Raw genomic sequence first — 19,626 nt, 5'->3', positions numbered from 1 at the left:
CTGAAAAGAAGCTCTTGTATTTGAAGAATTTTGGGGTTTGATCGAGAAGGCAAGCTGATAGACCGAGCATGTGAAGTAGCCATTATTGGGTTCAAAGCTGTAATGGCTGTCTTTGCCATATGGATATTATATATATCAGGTGAGGTATGAGGAATCTTCATTTCTCATCAAACACCGAATAATTTTTCTGGATTTGGGGTTTAAATGCAATATCTGCATTGTAGATGCAATGTCTCCTTACAACTCACGACACATTTATTTTGAAGTTAAAAAGATAGGACATGAAATTATGTGCACGAATGGCTTGTCTTGTTCTACAATAAAAGACAAAACTTGTTAGTATTATAGGATTATGATTTGAAAGTGCAGATTAAGTTGTACTATTTTGGCTTAACTACCAAAGATTTGGCAACGGGTGAAAGCTGCCAAATTGAGTTAATCTGGATCTATATTGTATTGCTCCCGACAAACCAACCTGCCAGCCCATTTCATCATCTTTTCTATTCGAATTAAACATGTGAACCTCGTTCACATTTTATCAGTGTTTTAATGATAATTTGGACCGAATTAATTAACTACACCTTGATTTTGATAAAGTCTATCTATTCATCAATTTTTTTTTATATAATTATGATTCGAATTCATGTTATTTCTAAAAAATATGAATATTCAATAGAGTAAGTTACAACTTAGGATAATTTTGTCCTCAGTGTTAATAAATTACACTACCAATAAATTTAAGAACCATTAGAAACAAATATAAATTTTATACTCTTTACATTTCTAATTGACTTGCTTAAATGTGCATTAATTCAAAAATAAAAAAACAATTCAATGATATTACAATATCGTTATTGTTACAACATTGAAGAGAACCTAAATTTAAGCAGGTTAAAAATGCATAATGGGTTGGGTTTGAACAGGGGCTGTATTAAATAAAACTCTAAAAAGGGTATTATAGTAATAATCTAAGAGATAACAGATAAAACGGATCCACGAGCAGCGTCCGTGCATGCCTCAGTTTCATGTTCCATTCGAGTCACCTTCTGTGGCTTTGGCTTTTACCTCCATATCTTTTCCTAGGGATTCCAATTCTTTTTTTTCTGTTTATGTTCAATTAAAATTCTTTCTGATTTTGAATCATGGATTAACGATGATTATCAGTTGACTTTTAACTTCTTTTTCCCGGAAAGTGGGAATTCAGTTATACCGATTTACCGCCAAAAGTGTAGTCGCTAATCGCTGATGAAGATTACAGATTATCTATTGGGCTATTCGCCACCTATTTGGGCGACTTTGATAGCTGGAGTGTTTGTAGTCGTCACGCTTTCGCTTTCAATGTATCTTGTCCTCGAACATCTCTATTCTTACAAGAATCCTGAGGTAAGGTTTTCTTTTTAGACATTGTAGGCTCTTTCCCCATAATCTGTACTATTTTCTGACTTTGCTTGCGCTTTTGGACCGGCAGGAGCAAAAGTTTTTGATCGGAGTCATTCTTATGGTTCCTTTGTATGCTGTAGAATCGGTGAGTTCTGTGATCGGGTTTTTTGTGTACTTGTTTTTTCAGTTTATAGGGAGTTTTCAATCCGAAAACTTTTGCTAGTTGTTTTCATGTGGTTCAGATCGTGCAAATCCTAGTGTCTTGCACCATTTTGTAATGTGTTTGATAAAAATAAGTGTTTTTTGATACTCTAAGATTAAAATCATTACCATGCCTGGAGCTCAGATAAATTTCTTGTAACAATGCTCAAAGTTTTTGTCTATTATTGCCCAAAGTTCTGCCCTGTTGGGTGGAATTTGGTCTTTTGGCGATTATGGAATGTACAACTGTGAAATCACTAGCATAAATGTTTTACCTTTTTGTTGAAGATGCTTACTGTAGGAAATTTCTGTTCCTAGATTCCTGAATTTGGAATATCATACTTGACTTTTGAAAATTTGAAGCAAAAAGTTGGTGTTTGAGATTACTGAACATTCCTTAAGAAATTGTGTAAAATCATTGGCACAAATCTTTAATTGTGTGTTGTGGTATTGCTAACTTGCTTGCATTGAAGGTGTTTTATGTTGGTTTTTCACTTAATTTCAAGCGGTGTGTTTGGATGAAGTTTGACTTATATTCAGCTTAGGTTAAAATTTTGAGTTTGGTATGCCTTTAGTATGCGAAACTTTTATGGTATAGCTTTGGCAGAGTACTTCAACATGATATTTTGGCAACAGGTATCTGATTCAATGGTATGTTATCTTCTATCTTGCTTACCCAATTACTTTTAACAGTTTGTATCATTGGTGGATCAATCAATTAGTGTTGATTTTTCGATACTACGAGATTGCTACGAATCATTTGCCATGTATTGCTTTGAAAGATACCTTGTTGCTTGCTTGGGTATGTCCATTTCTAGAGCCTCAAAGTTCAACTAAAAATTTTATTTTGTAATTCTGGTTTACTGTTTCTGGAGTGCCATCTTATTTGTTTTTTATATAAATTCTTCTGATGTCTAATATACAATGCCCCTGATTCATTCTAGTTATATTCTAAAAGAGAATATGCTCTACTCTGTTGGTTTTACTCAAGCAAGGTCCAGGATGTAATTATTTGCAGGCCTTACCTTTAGCACTGATGAGAAAATCTAAAGGCTCAACAGTCCACATTCTTCACGGGGGCTGTAGGCTATTTCCAATAGCCTGCCAACTGGTAGTTTTATTGTAAAGTTATCTGGGGCTAAAAATGTCATGCATTGAGCTATTGATGACATGACACCCATATGAAATAAACCACACAGACATGCACTCACACTAAGGAAAAAGGTACTATACACAACATATATTTCCTTTAAGGGGTGCCAAAAAGTTCTGTCAAACTGAGTATATGTGCTAGTTTTATGCATTTGATATTACAGAACTAAAATTCTAATGATAATTTCTATCAAAATATTTAGAAAATTAACACCTTTGCATAGCATGCATTTTTGGCTTATGGACTTTCAAAGGTCCATATAGCGTAAATGTCAAAGTGCAACACTAGTTTTTGAGGTTTGAAAACATAGGCTATTTGTTAAATTACTGATTTGGCAATTTTATTCTCCCTTGCATTTTTTAACGGTCTTCATTTTTCAGAGTAAACCAACTGTTTATTTTTATGGCTAATGTTGAGAAAATTTCTGTTCTTTACTGCAATTCTGCTTTTAAGGTGGTGAAGATAGGACTATCGAATTCATGAAAAGATTAGGGCGTGCAAGTTCTAAAACTCCACTATTGGAACTTGATTATGAAAAGGGGACTATTAAGCACCCTTTTCCTATGAATTATATCCTTAGACCCTGGAAACTTGGTCAATGGTTTTACCAAGTTGTCAAGTTCGCCATTGTCCAATATGTAAGTGTTTTTTAGCTTGAAAAAAATTAAGTATTACTTTTGTTTCTATTATTGTTCCCTGTTTTAACAAAGTTTTATGCTTTGGTGGCAGATGATAATCAAGTCATTAACTGCTCTTTTAGCAGTATTTCTTGAAGCTTTTGGTGTATATTGTGAAGGAGAATTCAAATGGGGATGTGGGTAAGATGATCTTAATGTTGCTTATAATAGCAAGGATTGTGTGAGTTATATAGAAAAAGTAATCATCAATGATTGTGATTCATATTGATGCCTCCTTTAGTGCTTCACCTGCTAAGTAACAAACCTCCTAAAATCAGAATATATGTTGTTGTTTTACTTGCGAGCACAAGTGTTTGTTGAAAATATTCAGGGACTTCGTTGTTTCATTTAAAGTTAACATTAAATACTGAAAACGGATTTTTGCAAATGGGCCCTCTTAAGAAAATTTTCATTATCTTGGCACTGTTTCCTGATTTTCAGGTATCCTTATATGGCAGTGGTTCTCAATTTCAGTCAATCATGGGCTTTATACTGTTTAATTCAATTTTATGCTGTCACAAAAGATGAACTGGCACGCATAAATCCGTTGGCCAAGTTTTTGACATTTAAATCTATAGTATTTTTAACTTGGTGGCAAGGTGTGGCAATTGCCCTTTTTTATGCTCTTGGTCTGTTCAGAAGTCCAATTGCTGAAGGCTTGCAGTTTAAGTCAAGTGTCCAAAACTTCATCATTTGTATAGAGGTAGTTGTCTTCAATCACCAACAAATTTCTTCTTGGTTGAACTCCTATTTATCTATGCCTATATAAACTGGAATATTGCCCTTTTCGGTCATCTAAATAAAAAAGCTAAATTTTATGGGTCCTTTACTAATATGAAAGTTTGGAATGTTGTGATATTCCTCCAGTACAGATGGGCCTTGCTTCTATAGTTCACCTATATGTTTTCCCTTCCACACCTTATGAGTTAATGGGAGATCCCATTCCTGAAAGTGTTCCAATCCTTGGAGACTATGCATCGGTTGATTGCCCTCTGGATCCCGAAATGAAGGCCCGAAGTGGAATGACCATCAAAGAAAGTGTGAAAGACGTATTTATTGGTGGTGGTGAATATGTAAGTCTTCAGATTATACTGATAATCTTTGTTGTTGGTCCTCCATGATAGCATCTCTTCAGGAGTTCAAGTGGGTAGAATTGATTAAGTTGCTAATTAACATCCACCATCTATCGATAAAAACTGAAAAGTGCAATCAATGATGCACATTCTTCCACTATGTTTGTTGGGGGCCTTTTTTATTGTATGCAGATAAATCTTTTTAAGACCACATTCTTTTACTTTTTCTTTAGTATGGTGACATTAGTATTGTTGAAAGAATCTACCTTTCCTGGTGCAGATCGTAAACGATGTAAAATTTACAGTAAACCAAGCAGTTGTGCCTGTTGAGAAGGGGATCACGAAGTTCAACAAGAAACTCCATAAGATCTCTGAAAACATAAAGAGGCGTCGCAGACACAAAAGGAAGACAAGGGATGATAGTTGTATTCCAACAGCTGCACAGAGGGTAACTCGTGATATCGATGATCCACTCTTAGAAGGGAGCATGAGCGATAGTGGGATTGCAAGGAGAAAGAAACGGGATAGAATATCAGGATATAGCAGCGTGGAAAGTGTAGGAGAAATCAGCAGTGGTGATCAGAGCAGTCGATATCTGATTAGGGGCCATAGAAAGGTTAAAGTCGAGATGAAATATTAATTTGTGGGTGGCTACATCAATGAAAATAAGACATGCTGGTGTGAGAGATACAAAGAGACTTCTCCAGTACCAAGCTTGGTTGACATTGACATGCTCAAGGGCATAAATGGAATCATTGCCCACAAGTTTTCATCGTATAATGGCTGTTTCTTTTCTTGTTATGAATATATATTTTGACACTCACATTGCAGTGTAAAAAGTATACATTTTTTGAAAAGAAAAAAGAACCAATTTATTTGTAATATGAAGCTCAGTTAAACATTTTATGATTGGTTATATATGCAAAACTGTGATTTTCAATGCAGGTAAATTTGATGCAGTATGCATCTCTGAATTCTCTCCTAATAAATGCTAAATGCTTAGATGATTTTATGCTATGGGATCTGTCTTTTATTCTGTATAAGCTCATCCTCAGCTATTATGGTGTTATAGGCATGTTAAGGCTACTTCTCAGTGGATACAATATCAGATTGTTTGATATTTTCAAGTACTATTTTGACAGTGAAGTCACCTCTCGTTTTCTTTTTTTATTTATTTCTTGCTGCAATTGCTAGCTTTTACAGCAGTTACTTGTGTTTCAGCTCAACCAACAGCAATCAACCCAGTAAGCGATTGTATCTATCTATTAAAATGGCTTTATTGATTCATTGTTTTTTTGTTCACCATTTGGCTTTCTTACAGGGCTACAGACCAGGGTGGTGTTCCTACAGGTACATGATAAAAATGAGTACAATTTGTAGTTCTGAACTTTCTCTACAAAGGGCATGAAGAGTAGTTGCTCGAACAATCAATGGCTCTCTCGAACTTGCTTTAGGACCTTCCTCTATCTTTCATATTTTTACCCTTATTTTTCGTTTAGTTGCAGTTTCAGGAGCACCTGATACTGCTGGTCTGATGGTAAGCTCCATGTGGAAGAAGTGTATGCTACACAATTATCACAACTCCAAGAAATGGGTTTCTATGACACAAGAGAATATAAGAGAACTACGTGTTACTGCTGGAAATGTCCATGCTGCGACTTGTGGGAAATTCCAGGCAGTAAGTCCTCAGAACTTGATGCTTTTGGATTTGATCTCATGTAGAGCACGTAAAAGATTAGTTCAGGTCATGCATACTTGCGCTCCTTTACGTACATACGCTTAGAATTCTTGTTGTTTTTTTTTTTTTCCTTTTCAATTTTAACAGGTCTAGAGGATGCTTCTGTTCTGCATTGTATTTTTGTTTCTCCTTCACGACTCAAATCTATAAAACTGTAAATCTTGCTGCCATTGCGATTCTCGTTTTCTATTCCTGTTGAACAACACAACTTCCAGCTGTTTAAATGTGTGGCATTGATCACGTTTAACCAATAAGGTGTCGTGTTTACTATATTATATTATTTTGTCATTAATAAGAAATATTGCATCTATGTCTCATTATTGATGAGTATAATAACAAGGAATTATAATTTGTTCAAACTAGAATTAAACCATTGTTTAGCATATGAATGTCACCCGGAGCGACTCCGGGCCCTGATGACGATCCTTGTTGATACAGGTTAATGGTGCTGCACTGCTGCCATAAGAGCCAATGCGGTGTCAACCTAGGGTTCAAAAAAGATGAAATTTTGGTTGGAAGCTAAGTTTACGAGAAGATAGTAAAGCTGATGGTGCAACACTTGCTGTAGATTCAAGCCTGAAGTGCGCATAAGAGGTGCCATTGGAGAAAGGGCTCAGCCCCTGTTCAACAATTCAATGATTCATCTATCTTCTTCATATTATTCTCCAGCTTTTACCTCTCTGATTCGAGGGTGTTGAAAAATAGAAATACACATTTTCTAAAACTCAATTTTCTGTGCACATCAACACAATTTATAGTCAATATTTTTGCACTCAAACTTGTCATAACACTTGTGATCCTATTCCCAAGAGGGATGTATCCCAGGATCCAAATTTATTTAAATGTTTCCAAAGTAACACAAAATTTTTTTAACATTTGTCAAGTTTATGGAGCCAAATTATCTGAAACAATCATTCAACAGCATGACATGATGCTACCGTTGTACAACTCTGGCCCTGGTTATTTCAGTTTTGTGAATAGCGATGGTGCAACCTACATTCCACCAAATTGATATCAGGACAAGTTACATAACAACATTAGCCAAACTGAGGCTCTAAGCAAATAAAGCTACTTACACATTTATCAACACAAGACCAATAGTCAAAATATTGACCAGTGCAATGCTTGTGCCCACTTTCATCACCTTGGATTCTTTTAACACATGCCTGCAGGAAAGCAGTAACTTATAAGTTGCTGCACAATTATTCATCATAACAGGCAATGTTCCAAACAAGAATTATCAATTATTTAAGACAAGAAACAGAATTTCTCAATAGGACACCATGTCTAAATATAAAATTTAAGGATTCTAGAATTCATTAACAAGAAAAGATAAGTAAATGACCAGTTTAGTCAAACACTGGCATACCACTTTGAGAGTAAATATATATGCATGTGAGGCCTAGCATTTTTATCAAGGAGTTTATGTTAGATTTTACTTTAATATTGGATTTTAGTGAAATACAGAGTTAGGTCTGGTTCAAAAGAAGAAAACAACTTGCATTACAAAAAACTTCACATATATCCTCAATAAGCTTATTTTTCCTTTAAATATTAGGATGACCAGTTCGTCAGCATCAAAGAAAATAAGACTTTAGTCTCCAAACTAAAAATTGGGGTAGCACTTCTTCAAAAAAGTGACTAAAAATGCTAAGTGCTCCTCTAACAAACATACAATAACTAGTAAAACAGGAAATGAATCACTCAAAAGAAAGAGACAGGGAGATATTACTATATTAGAATTTTAGACAACTCAAAAAGACAATAAATCAGCAATCTTCAATGAATCCCATTAATATAAGTAGAAAAAACCACCCCAAGAGCATATACTTATATCAGCAATTATCAAAGTCATATAATTGAAAGAACGGTGAGAACAATCAGAAAATCTTGCTTCTAATTCATAAACAACCGGTTTATTACCAACCTCATATGAACGAAGCTGTTTCACACATTTAGGCTTGCAACCATCTTCAAGATATTTTTTCTGATCAACAGGCTCCTCGTCCGCCCTAAAATAATTATTTAAAGACAATTAAGTGAAATATAGACATGGTATTGGAAGGCAGTCAATTAATCATATATTTTACAGATCGAACAAAAAAAAATCCAAGTAGGAACAAGCAATAAGAGATATATTTATACATGAGAAAAAAGATAAACTTACATTGCAAATGAAGTAGAGAACTCAGCAAAATACAGAGCTTTGGAGATCAGCTAACTATCACACAAATAATTAGAGTCAACAAAATGTAAAGCTGAAGGTTAGCAATCAAGTAAATTCTCAAAAAAAAAAAACTGAAAAATGAAATATTGAAATTAAAAAAAAGAGATAAAGTTTCTGGTTTTGAATAAAAACAAGGAAAAGATGAAATCTACTAAACCCTAAAACCCTAGATTTACAGATCAAGAAAAACAATTGAATGAAGAATTCATTATCAGTTATTATTAAAAATATATTACTATTCCTTATGGAATATGATATCACCTTCACATAATACATTTGACCAAAAAAGAAAAGAAAAGAAAAAGAGTACCTTGAGACAGGAAGACGAGATCTCGGCTATGGCGATTGGCGAATCCTTACTTGCGGAAAACGCGGAGTATAAGAGTGAGCTTAAAGTGCGCACAACTGCCGCCAGAATTTATGGGCTTACCTCTATTTTTGGATCCAATTTTATGGGCTTTCCTAAGCTTATGGTCCTTCGTACTAGTGTGCAATTGGCCTGAAAACTAACCTGTTAAAAGTCGTCCGGCACCGTTTTCGGGAAAAGGGCAAAAGGGAACGTGTTTATATAATAAGAGTTAATTGTACTAGACATCCTCAAACTATAACCCTCCTTTTAAATTGGTCTCCAAACTTCAAAACATTTTAATTACATCCTCAAACTATCAAGTAAATCTCAAAATCAATATTTTTATAACATCCATTTTTCTTTAAAATTTTTATTTTAAATTATGTCACGTAAAATCTAATATCTCATTTAAGGGTTAAATTATAGATTAGCTTTACTATTTTAACTTTTATCAATACTATTTTCATATATGAATAAATTTAATATTATCTTATTTGAGCGAAAATGTTGTTAGTTAATTATAATAATTATTCCTTGAAATGAATAGTTGTGGCTTTCCTTTGATTAGACTTAAATACAAATTCGTTTCCGTTCTGATTAATATTATATTTGACTTTTAAAGTATTAAATTGATTGATAGAAACAATTAGGAATATTGATTAGTTATTTTTCCAAATCAAATTTGGTGAGCTGCTTGGTCTTCTTTGGGTTGCTTAAACATAATTAAACATCAACTTCCCCACTATCAATTAATATAAACAACAAAAAGTTTTTAAAATTTGATAATTCAAAATTTCTTTGATTTTTAAAATTCTCTGACAATATTATCTAATCAATATAATTTTAGGTTGATATATTAATTGCATACATAAACAATCATTTAATCCAATATGAAAATAGGTATTATGTATTAATTTCTTTAAACGTATATATTTAAATATAAATTTGATATTTATTCATTAAAACAAAGAAAAATATATAGTTTAGCACTCAAAGGATGCGAGGAATTTGGAAAAGTTCAAAACTTACTAGAGGGTGTTCGACTTGTTAAAAGATATGGTCTTAAATTTTTATTTTTAACTATAAAATGCATATTTTCTTTTAAAAATAACAATTTTTAATACAATTAAATTATTTAAAAATAACACGTTGCATAACTATGAATTTTCAATATTTTTCTTAGAATTCTAACTTTGAATAGTTTTCCTTCTTTAAAAAAAAACATTTTGTCAAAAAAAACCAATCGAATAGGAAAAAGAAGAGAAATAAAGAAAATACCAATCTAGTGTAGTTGTAATTTTAATTATAGAGGGAAATGGAAAGGAGGTGAGTGGGGGCCATTGCCAATGCCACTGCCAAGTGCCAACCAATATAGAAGCAAGCATAGATAGACATGGTCGGCAAGAGACACCACCGCCCACCCTAACTTTAGCCGCCCTTTTGTTGATGCCTCATTAATTACATTTTAGGTCTTAATGTCTACATCATACCTGACTTAACTCCACCATTTGGATCTTGGACGGCTTTTGTTTGGATTCCGACATAAGTCCAGCAAACATCCTCTGGCACGCTCTGTGTAAGAGATTCCCTTTTCCCCATATGAAGCAAACCTTTTATTATTTTTATTTTTCTCAGCTGCCAAACAAGGCTTAACTCAAGTTGGGTTGAATTCCATTTGCATCTCTCTCATTTCTGCTATATATATATAAATCAAGAGTCTTTTACTATATTATTAACGATCTAATAACATTTCTTTTCTCCTCCATAGGCTATATACCTTCAGCTTCTCTGTTATTTTTTTTTCATTTTCAGAGAAGCTCAGTGTTTTTTTGCTTAAACAAGGTATTGGTTATTTTAATCTGTTTTATTGTTATTATTGCTTATCCATGTGTAAATATTTCTGGGTTGACATCTATTTACAATTCATTCTGCTTGGTGTTTGCTTGAGAACATCAAGATTCTGTAGATTTTGTTGTAATATGTGTTTTAATCCTAGAGCTGTTTCAGTTGTATGTCTTTCTTCAATGATTCATTTTGTTAGAAACTTATTTGATTCCTAGTTCAAATTTTGATCCAAGATTTAACTTAAACAATCCATTTCCTTGTTAAGGCTAATCAGAGATGGCTGATGAGGATATTCAACCTCTTGTTTGTGACAATGGAACTGGAATGGTCAAGGTTAGTTAATCATCCATATATTACAATGAAAAATAGACTATGATTTTAAATCAAATACACACATACACACAAGTGTTGAAGCCTGTTTTGTCCCTTGTATGCAGGCTGGTTTTGCTGGTGATGATGCCCCAAGGGCAGTGTTTCCTAGTATCGTCGGTCGACCACGCCATACAGGCGTGATGGTGGGAATGGGTCAAAAGGATGCCTATGTAGGAGATGAAGCTCAATCAAAGAGAGGTATCCTTACCTTGAAGTACCCTATCGAACATGGCATTGTCAGCAATTGGGATGACATGGAAAAGATTTGGCACCATACTTTCTACAACGAGCTTCGTGTCGCCCCTGAAGAACATCCGGTACTTCTTACAGAAGCACCGCTTAACCCCAAGGCTAATAGGGAGAAGATGACTCAGATAATGTTTGAAACATTTGATGTGCCTGCTATGTATGTTGCTATTCAGGCAGTTCTTTCACTTTATGCCAGTGGTCGTACAACAGGTAAACTGGTTTTGCTTGTATTTTAATTAGTGTGATGCTATGGAAATTGGCATGATGATGATTTTGTTTTCTTTGAATATAGGTATTGTGTTGGATTCTGGTGATGGTGTGAGCCACACTGTGCCAATTTATGAAGGCTATGCTCTTCCCCATGCCATTCTCCGGTTAGACCTTGCCGGTCGTGATCTTACGGATTCCTTGATGAAGATCTTAACCGAGAGAGGGTACTCTTTTACGACGACTGCAGAACGGGAAATTGTTCGTGACATGAAAGAGAAGCTCGCATACGTAGCTCTTGATTACGAGCAAGAATTGGAGACTGCCAAGAGTAGCTCTGCCATTGAAAAGAGTTACGAATTGCCCGATGGTCAAGTGATTACAATCGGAGCGGAAAGGTTCCGTTGCCCTGAAGTATTGTTCCAACCATCTCTGATCGGAATGGAAGCAGCCGGAATCCACGAAACTACATACAACTCCATTATGAAGTGTGATGTTGATATCAGAAAAGATCTGTATGGAAACATAGTGCTGAGTGGTGGAACAACCATGTTCCCTGGTATTGCTGATAGGATGAGCAAGGAAATCACTGCACTTGCACCTAGCAGCATGAAGATCAAGGTGGTTGCACCTCCTGAGAGAAAATACAGTGTTTGGATTGGAGGTTCCATTTTAGCTTCTCTTAGCACCTTCCAGCAGGTAACTTTCCGATTTCATTTTTTCAAATTACTCCCCTCTAAATATTCAACATATTCCTGTCATACACGTATTTCTGCAACAACTTACATTTATTTTTATTTTTGGTATGCGCAGATGTGGATTTCCAAGGCTGAGTACGATGAATCAGGTCCGGCTATCGTTCACCGGAAGTGTTTCTAATTTGGATGATATGAATTATCAAGTCTACATTTATCGGTCCGTGTCGTTGCGAGTTCAGTTCGGTTGCCTCCCGGAAAGCTTTTTTTTTTTTTCTTTAATCAATCTGGTATATATATATTATATTATTGTTGGCATTGAGTGGCTTGTAAATTGTAATGCTTTGGTCTATATTTCGTTTAGGCCAGAAAGTCTTCATTTGGGGAATTTTCCGTTAGATCATTGAATGATTTTTTTTTTATTAGAAAGATTGATTGCAAGATATATAATAAGAATCAGAAGTATGTTTTTGTTTGATTAAATTTTAATTTTAAAAATGTTTTATATCTTTTCCGAGTGTATTTTAAAATCAAAGTTATTCACAAAATATTTGATGCATTATGAATGCATAACATTCATGATACATATCAATGAATCACATTAAATCATTACATCAATGAGCAAATAATAATATATTTGAAGACTTATAAATAAATACGGATAAGTTTATTTAATTATTAATTACAAATTTTATTTTCTAAATTCCTTTCTTATATATGGATAAAAAAAACAATGGAATAACTATAAATTCCTTCGGCTAAAAGATCAGGTGTGAATATGATAAGTGGAAAAAAACAACAATTATTTTAGCAATGAAGTAAAAAGCAGAACAACACATTGATTGGGCAGAGATGAATTTTTAGATCCAAGGGGGCGAAGGCACAAACAAAATCGCGCGTGGTTTACAAGAAGGCCCATCTGCCATTATGGCTGAGAGGCACCATCCACTGCACAAGCACAACGATAATTTGGCAGCATTACACATGCTACTAATTTTACAATGCCACTCCAAAAAATTGAATCTTGGGCTTGGGGGGAAACCGACCAACAATTTACAATCTTCTTATCATCGTCTTGTCTTTTCCCAACGCTTTACTTTTTTATATAATAATAATAATAATACACTCCATCCATCCACTTCTCTTTCTTCCTTCCCCTGAATTTTACCCCCCTCTTTTGCCTTTTCTTTCCCTTTTTTTTTTTTATTCCAAATTCTTTCACGATCCCATTTGGGGACACAGAATAATAGAGAGAATAAGCAAAAAGGAGGAGAATACCTTTCACCAATAAGATTTTATTAGGCAATGTGAGTTTGAACTTTAAACACTCAATCCATCGAATCCACATTGCTTGTCGGTGATAGACTGCTTCCTTGGACTGATCACTATTGCACAATCCACCGATACCTGCCATTGCCAACCCCATTTCAACACAACAAAACACTAGCTAATCTATGCACCCCAACATATATCTTACACTGATGTGAGTGAGTTGTCAAAATTGGTCATAAACACCAGAGAAAGGGGAATGATCATAAAAGTTTTCTTAAAGCATCATGCCGCAATTTATTGTACATTATCAAAACTGCTTCACGGCTAAGAAATGCTATACTATGGCATCATGGCAAGAAGCCACAATAATGTATGTTCTCATTATCTACCCCAACAGCTAATAGGGAAAAACATTTTTACTCCCACTTTCCTTAAAAGAGACCCTAAAGCATTACAAAATACAAATCATACAAGAGAGGATTGGAGTTAGAACTTATGGATCACACAAGATAATCTATAGGTAAATGCCGTGGATCCTACATTGTAAAGAAGAACAAAAAAAAGTGAACTCCATATGCAGTCAGCCTTTGAAAAAAAGACATCAAACAAACAACTCAAAGGTTCTAATATATATAAATGAAAAATAAATAAATCTCAACATGCAATCATTCTCTTTTAAGAAGTGAAATCCATTAAATTGGGTTCAAATCTCAACCTTGTTTGAAATATTGAAAAGAAAAAAAAAACACTAAAGATGGTCGGGTCAGAGTGATAGTCAAGGGGTGAGAAACGAAATAAAAGACATATTTTGGGATATCAAGTAAATAATAATAATCAAAACCCAAAATTATGACATTTATTCACTTCTGTCTTTACCACAATACCACCATGCTACAACACATATCAAGTTATCAACTACTGCTTTCTGTCTCAACTCATCCCACACAAAAATTTCCAAAAACAAAGAATAATAATAATGCTCAATCCAAATTGATAAATAAGTACACAAAAGTCATTGGATCGAGTAGGTAAAATCCAAACCATGGCATCGACTAATTCACAGTGAAAAATGAATATGCTCACGAATTTTCAGAGGTCAAATGATTGCAATTAATAGACAAAAGAAAGCATCCAAGAGGGGAAAAATAAACACGCTTACCCTTCCCTACTAACAATTCTAAGTATCCAAAGAGTGGTGCCAGTTAGTAAAAACAAACGAGAATAAAGTGGAGTGGACAGCGACTAATTGGGGGGTGGGGTGGCTAAGGCAGCCAGTGTGGACACCACCACCTACGCCGCTCCCGAAGGAAAAGGAGTCTGAAACTAAGGATTCTAAGAGAGATGGGGGGATGAGGATAATGCTGTAATTAGAAAGTTTAAAATAGAAGGGAAAGGAGAAGAAGAGACCTGAACGCCAGGAGAATCGAAGTCCAAGACGCGGATCTTAGCGCCAACATCACCCAAAACTCTAAGCTGAACACGGTCACTAAGTGAAGCATCTCTGATTAAATCAGCTGCATCAGCTTGCATTAAGTTAGCTCGATCAACGGCGATGGTAGCTTCCACATTCCGGGTGCTGTGAGCTTCTTGGTAAAACCCAGGGACGGAAGCTTTTCCCAAAGGAATCCCACGGTACATAACGGTGAACCTAGACTCGCCGTATTTGATGCCGACCTTATTGGGATTCACCGCAGTGAAAAGCAAGTGGATAGTTAAGGACAAAGAAGCGGTTGTTGGGGAAGGCGAGACAGCGGTGCCAGTGCCGTCCAAGGAGGAAGGATTAGAAGTGGAGATACCCATGTATTGAACCCCTACTTGTTGGAGATCGAACTGGGGTTTCTCGGGTTTAACAGCGAGGAATATTATGAGAAAAACAGCTAGGACGAGAAGGAGTAAGAAGGAAGAGAGAAGGAAGAGGCAGCAACAGCAGCCTTTGAAAGAGGCAGAAGAAGAGGAAGAGCGAGGGTAGTAAGCGAGAGGTGGTGCGGCGGAGAGGCCGTGACGGCGGTGGTGGTCGCCATTGGGGGTTGGACGCATTTCTCTGGCGTGGGGTGGCATTTGCTTTTTACTCTTTTTAAGTTTTCAAAGAAAAAGCTCCTCCTCTCTCACTAACTCCCTGCTTTCCCAGATTGATTTTGGAACTACACTTGCTTCTAAGCTTCCAGAAGAGATGGATAGATATGGAGAGGGGACTGAGAGTGGGAGACGACTCAGAGAGGGGAGTGTGCTTTTCCGGGGGTGAAACTTGAAGGTATACGAATATATGGTATTTTTAACTAAAACATTAATTTCAATTTAATACTTATTTGAGTGTAAATCAAATGGAAAAGCTAGTTTGAATGTAGATTTTTGTAACACTGATAAAATAGAAACTTCGATTATAATCTTTTTCAAGAATATAGATTTTTGTAATAAATTGTAAAAATAAGATAAAGCGATAAAGCAGAAATTTTAACTTAGCTTGATTCGGTGAGGTAAGTTTTTAACTCACGCTCTCTTTCCACCTTACCACTTCTACCTGATCATGGCGCTATAATAAATGGTAAATACTTGGTAACTAAGCAAGTAAATTTAACTTTCCCGCCAACTTCACTTTCGAGGAAATACAAGCTTTTTATTCACTTTTTTTCTTATTAATTATTAGCCTGCCTTCTTTTTAACTGACTGCAAAAATGACTTCAACACGAATTTCTAATTTCTGGTAACGGCTATTGTTATTTAGATAATAAGTATTTGGGCATTATATAGGAAAACGCATCTAAAATCTAATCTAGTAACGGGTTAAAGGAGAAACAAAAAGAGGAATCATGCCATGCCAGCCAAAATGAATGCTAAAACAACCAAAAAGAAAAGACCTACTAGTAAAGATTGACCTGACCTACGGCCTAAGGTTCAAAGCTGATCAACATTATTATCAGGAACTGGACTAGTGTTATCGGGCTCTGCTTTCGCTGTTTCATCTCCCCTCCTACCATTATTATCATCAACACCCAACACATCATCCATCATATCATCTTCCCCAACATTGATATCTTCCACATCTTCCTCATCTTCATTGTTGTTTCCACCTGGTATCTTTCTCTTCTTTGGACCATGCTCCAGTCTATGGCTATCCAATTCTTTGTCCATTGTTTCTTGTAGGTTCATGTCATTGTTTGCTTTCCTAGCTTTCCGAGCATTTTGCCACCTCTCCAACTCCTTTTCCACGTTCCCTACATATTCTTCTCCTATCTGTTTCTGATATTCAGACAGTTCCTCCCTCCTTGCTGTCTTCCATTCCAAATACTCCTGTTATGCAATTGCAAATATATTGATATCACGAGTAATTAGCATCACACCATAATAAGACAGATTGTTAATATTAGTAAGAAAGTGATGTCAGGCAGATGATTGTTGATATTTCTAATTATTAGGATGAAATACAACTGCCCATCTTCCTCTTACAATTGATTTTGCAGGGAACTCTTTCGGAAACAGAGTGCATTAATTGCAGCACGATGCTGATACACACTATCCCTGCCACTCTAAGAGACTGAAATTTGAAAAATTGAAATAGCATCCACAAGATAGTTGGAAAGTCCATGAAAAAATGGCACCTTTTTCAGGAATTCTAGCTTTTGACAACAAACTAGGGAAGAAATTTGGTCTTCTTTTTAATAGCATGAGACTTAGACAACTTACTTGTTCTTTCTGCTGCTCATATATGGCTGCATCTTCATGCAATGGTTTAGTTGGTAAATAATATATTGGAGGCTCAGTTTTCGTCCTGAAACACATTCCAAGAGCAATCAAGATGAGTACAAAATTATCCAAAAAATAATTGTTGCAGTCTACCTAGATCCTAGAAAGCAGGAACATTGAAGTCTTCAGATGCTTCAACACTACTATGCACTTGAACAGAAACTTATCTTTGTCTCAATAAAATTGTGAATATGGACACTATTGGACCAAAGTTAAAATTAACCTGCAACAGGCGGAAAGGGTGTTAATACTAGAGCCATTCGTAGCAAAAGCAACATTAAAGCAGAAAATGTTTTATGCCTGAAAGGTGCTGACACCATATCATACTAAAATTGATATTACATATATACCTTATAAAATTGCTAAGCTTTTTGTGGTGCTCACTCCACTGAAGAAACAACAACTCCAACTTCTTTTCTTCAGCCTTGGCAGCCACACGAGCCCTGAGAGTCTGAAAAACAGAAGGGGAAAGCAATAATGATCATTGACTTCTACATCTAACAACTTTTAACGTCAACTAACAGCAATAATGATCAATGACAAACCAGATCTCTCCTCCTCTTTTCTGCTATTTGTTCACGCTCTTGTTGCCTCAGCTTCTCACTTTCTTCGCGAGCTCTTTGCTCAGCCTATGAAGAAATCCAAACATTTAGTGACCAGCAAAATACTTTATCATAGTAAATCCCCAAACTCTACAATGATTATTTCTTTAAACTTTAGACACAGAAAATTAGGTCTCATGGGAACAAAGTCATCCAATGTTGCTCATTTTGTATTCCCTAATAATTGTTAATCTAATCTTAAGAAACTAACAATAAGAAGTTACTCGATTTACAAATGAAACCAGAAATTCATAATATGAAAAAGCACAAGCTTACTCTTTGCAAGGAATTTGACCGTCTCATATATGCCTCTGTCCCTGAAAGTTGCTTATCTTCTTTCCTGAATCTCTGCAGAAATGAAAACAAAAAAAGATATGCTGTTATGAATCTACAAAAGCCAGCAGGCAGAAATAGGTAATACCAGCATTATGTACAAGGAAATGATATTTTTTTCCTTTTTTTTTGTGTGTTGGTGAAGGGGCACAAATGGGGGCTTTACAACACAAATACCAAAATAAATAGCTTGTAGGGGTTCTAAATGATTGATTTTCCTAGTTCCGGACCAAGAAGCTATTTATTTAAATAAAACCATCAAAACTGGAGATGGGAGGCTGAAATAGAAATTATCCACGAGAAGGAGCTCTACATCGCAACTATTGTTAAACTTCGCAGCTTATAGTTTCTGTTAAAGCCATTTCTTTAGATCCTTGCTGTACTTAGTAAGCTGGTGTGGTTCTATTTCAATCCAAAGTAGGAATTTCAATGATTAACATTTCACTAAGACAGAAACTACGACATAAATACCTCCAAAGTCCCTAAAAGTTGACCCAACATTCTTTTATTCCTATTAATCAAGCTTGGGTCCTCATCCTTGGGCAAAATCCTTGGAACATGCTCAGCAACCGGAACTTCGGCATCCTAACAACAAAAAACAAGGATAAAAAGAATGTCACAATTCATGGACCTAAATAATCCCACAGCTCAATAAAAATTTAAATTTAGAGTACAGAAAAACCTTCTTCAGTGGTGTTTGATTTACATCCCTTCTAGACCAACCACTTTGCTGCTGAGTCGAAAGCTTTCTATCACTCTCATGTACTGCACCAGATCCTTCGACAGCCATGTCACTGGCATCCTTTGCTACTTCATCATCAACAATCTCTCCATCTTCAACCTTCAGTCCAAAATTAACAAATTAACAATATAAAAAAGAGCATAAGAAAGGCTAGGTGAATCAATAGACTTTTAATAGTTACTAATTGTTAACGAAAATCGAGCAAGAAATGGTTTACCTTGACAACAGCTGATGACAATCGCCTCTTAGCCGGAGGTTGATCTTCTCCATCAATCCTATCCGCCTACAAGAAACAAAAAGAAGAAAACTTAAACCCTAAAAAAGGCGAAAAACAGCAAAAGCGAGAATTAAAGAGAAACAGAAGCATACAGGTCGAAGAAAGCCACGCTGGCGAGAACCATTGGCGGCGAAGTTACGAGGACCGATGCCTGACAGTCCTCCTCTTCGGAGTCCTCGAGGATCTCTCAGCCTCTCTGTAATCTATATAAAGCATACACAAATTAATAAAGAAAAGAATGTAGCTTAAAAGTATTCGTAGAGTCGTATTTACAAGAAAAAGAAAGAGAGAAAGAGATAGAAACCTCGCGTTGCTGGCGATGAAGCTCATCAATCTCTCGCTGAAGCTCTTCTGCTGTCTTCTCGACGGCGGTGCTTCCCATTTGGAATTTACTTGTTAATTTGATAGAAAAGACGACCAAGGTTAACTCGAAAACCCTCGCGATGGATATATTTTGGTCGAATTTCTTTCTTCTTTTTTTTCTTTTTGGTTT

At 35.5% G+C, this 19,626-nt stretch overlaps 5 protein-coding genes and 1 non-coding gene across 9 annotated transcripts; 2 read left to right on the top strand and 4 right to left on the bottom strand.

The window, feature by feature from the left end:
• The first annotated feature begins 1,010 nt into the window (after positions 1-1,010).
• On the top strand, positions 1,011-5,366 carry LOC105772574 (protein LAZ1). 2 transcript variants are annotated; one of them, XM_012593951.2, is made up of 8 exons: positions 1,011-1,383; positions 1,469-1,525; positions 2,275-2,383; positions 3,188-3,372; positions 3,464-3,552; positions 3,853-4,114; positions 4,284-4,484; positions 4,765-5,366. In XM_012593951.2, exons 1-8 carry the CDS (start codon positions 1,246-1,248, stop codon positions 5,122-5,124), a joined length of 1,401 nt encoding a protein of 466 aa, XP_012449405.1. In that variant the 5' UTR covers positions 1,011-1,245; the 3' UTR covers positions 5,125-5,366. The 2 variants fall into 2 exon arrangements, with proteins under 2 accessions (XP_012449405.1, XP_052484654.1); XM_052628694.1 differs by lacking the exon at positions 4,765-5,366 and having other exon boundaries at positions 4,279-4,454.
• A 1,635-nt stretch (positions 5,367-7,001) lies between these two features.
• LOC105772617 (cytochrome b-c1 complex subunit 6-1, mitochondrial) lies at positions 7,002-8,910 on the bottom strand. Its single transcript, XM_012594000.2, has 5 exons — positions 8,760-8,910; positions 8,390-8,443; positions 8,150-8,234; positions 7,299-7,388; positions 7,002-7,215 (listed from the first exon to the last, which is right to left on the bottom strand). Coding segments are annotated over exons 2-5 (210 nt in total). The 5' UTR covers positions 8,392-8,443; positions 8,760-8,910; the 3' UTR covers positions 7,002-7,182.
• Positions 8,911-10,248: 1,338 nt separating this feature from the next.
• Positions 10,249-12,673, top strand: LOC105772567 (actin-100). Of its 3 annotated transcripts, none has more exons than XM_052628685.1 (6): positions 10,249-10,374; positions 10,567-10,640; positions 10,909-10,976; positions 11,081-11,474; positions 11,557-12,170; positions 12,285-12,673. In XM_052628685.1, exons 3-6 carry the CDS (start codon positions 10,920-10,922, stop codon positions 12,348-12,350), a joined length of 1,131 nt encoding a protein of 376 aa, XP_052484645.1. In that variant the 5' UTR covers positions 10,249-10,374; positions 10,567-10,640; positions 10,909-10,919; the 3' UTR covers positions 12,351-12,673. The 3 variants fall into 3 exon arrangements, with proteins under 3 accessions (XP_052484645.1, XP_052484648.1, XP_012449368.1); XM_052628688.1 differs by having other exon boundaries at positions 10,363-10,456; XM_012593914.2 differs by lacking the exon at positions 10,249-10,374 and having other exon boundaries at positions 10,473-10,640.
• Positions 12,674-12,884: 211 nt separating this feature from the next.
• LOC105772561 (hypothetical protein) lies at positions 12,885-15,974 on the bottom strand. Its single transcript, XM_012593891.2, has 2 exons — positions 14,846-15,974; positions 12,885-13,573 (listed from the first exon to the last, which is right to left on the bottom strand). The coding sequence occupies exons 1-2, from the start codon at positions 15,494-15,496 to the stop codon at positions 13,487-13,489; spliced, it is 738 nt and encodes a 245-aa protein (XP_012449345.1). The 5' UTR covers positions 15,497-15,974; the 3' UTR covers positions 12,885-13,486.
• A 137-nt stretch (positions 15,975-16,111) lies between these two features.
• LOC105772555 (uncharacterized) lies at positions 16,112-19,626 on the bottom strand. Its single transcript, XM_012593876.2, has 10 exons — positions 19,438-19,626; positions 19,226-19,336; positions 19,074-19,139; positions 18,797-18,955; positions 18,586-18,699; positions 18,058-18,129; positions 17,725-17,808; positions 17,530-17,630; positions 17,120-17,204; positions 16,112-16,726 (listed from the first exon to the last, which is right to left on the bottom strand). The coding sequence occupies exons 1-10, from the start codon at positions 19,513-19,515 to the stop codon at positions 16,331-16,333; spliced, it is 1,266 nt and encodes a 421-aa protein (XP_012449330.1). The 5' UTR covers positions 19,516-19,626; the 3' UTR covers positions 16,112-16,330.
• Positions 16,812-16,961, bottom strand: LOC128033516 (small nucleolar RNA snoR135). Its single transcript, XR_008189560.1, has one exon. It is a non-coding gene; the product is annotated as a small nucleolar RNA snoR135 (small nucleolar RNA).

This window comes from Gossypium raimondii, chromosome 1 (assembly GCF_025698545.1).
Source record: "Gossypium raimondii isolate GPD5lz chromosome 1, ASM2569854v1, whole genome shotgun sequence".
NCBI classification, from domain to species: Eukaryota; Viridiplantae; Streptophyta; class Magnoliopsida; order Malvales; family Malvaceae; genus Gossypium; species Gossypium raimondii.
This window is presented reverse-complemented; position numbering and strand designations above follow the sequence as displayed.

Coding starts and splice junctions, on each gene's coding strand:
- LOC105772574 (XM_012593951.2), top strand. CDS start 1,246: ATGAAGATTACAGATTATCTATTGGGCTATTCGCCACCTATTTGGGCG. Junction 1,384..1,468: donor ATTCTTACAAGAATCCTGAG/GTAAGGTTTTCT, acceptor TTGGACCGGCAG/GAGCAAAAGTTTTTGATCGG. Junction 2,384..3,187: donor ATACCTTGTTGCTTGCTTGG/GTATGTCCATTT, acceptor TCTGCTTTTAAG/GTGGTGAAGATAGGACTATC.
- LOC105772617 (XM_012594000.2), bottom strand. Junction 7,389..8,149: donor AACAGCTTCGTTCATATGAG/GTTGGTAATAAA, acceptor GCTTTCCTGCAG/GCATGTGTTAAAAGAATCCA. Junction 7,216..7,298: donor GGTCTTGTGTTGATAAATGT/GTAAGTAGCTTT, acceptor GGTGGAATGTAG/GTTGCACCATCGCTATTCAC.
- LOC105772567 (XM_052628685.1), top strand. CDS start 10,920: ATGGCTGATGAGGATATTCAACCTCTTGTTTGTGACAATGGAACTGGA. Junction 11,475..11,556: donor TGCCAGTGGTCGTACAACAG/GTAAACTGGTTT, acceptor CTTTGAATATAG/GTATTGTGTTGGATTCTGGT. Junction 12,171..12,284: donor CTCTTAGCACCTTCCAGCAG/GTAACTTTCCGA, acceptor TGGTATGCGCAG/ATGTGGATTTCCAAGGCTGA.
- LOC105772561 (XM_012593891.2), bottom strand. CDS start 15,496: ATGCCACCCCACGCCAGAGAAATGCGTCCAACCCCCAATGGCGACCAC. Junction 13,574..14,845: donor TCGATTCTCCTGGCGTTCAG/GTCTCTTCTTCT, acceptor TGGCAATGGCAG/GTATCGGTGGATTGTGCAAT.
- LOC105772555 (XM_012593876.2), bottom strand. CDS start 19,515: ATGGGAAGCACCGCCGTCGAGAAGACAGCAGAAGAGCTTCAGCGAGAG. Junction 18,130..18,585: donor AACTTTTAGGGACTTTGGAG/GTATTTATGTCG, acceptor TCATTTCTGCAG/AGATTCAGGAAAGAAGATAA. Junction 17,631..17,724: donor AAAAGAGGAGGAGAGATCTG/GTTTGTCATTGA, acceptor TCTGTTTTTCAG/ACTCTCAGGGCTCGTGTGGC.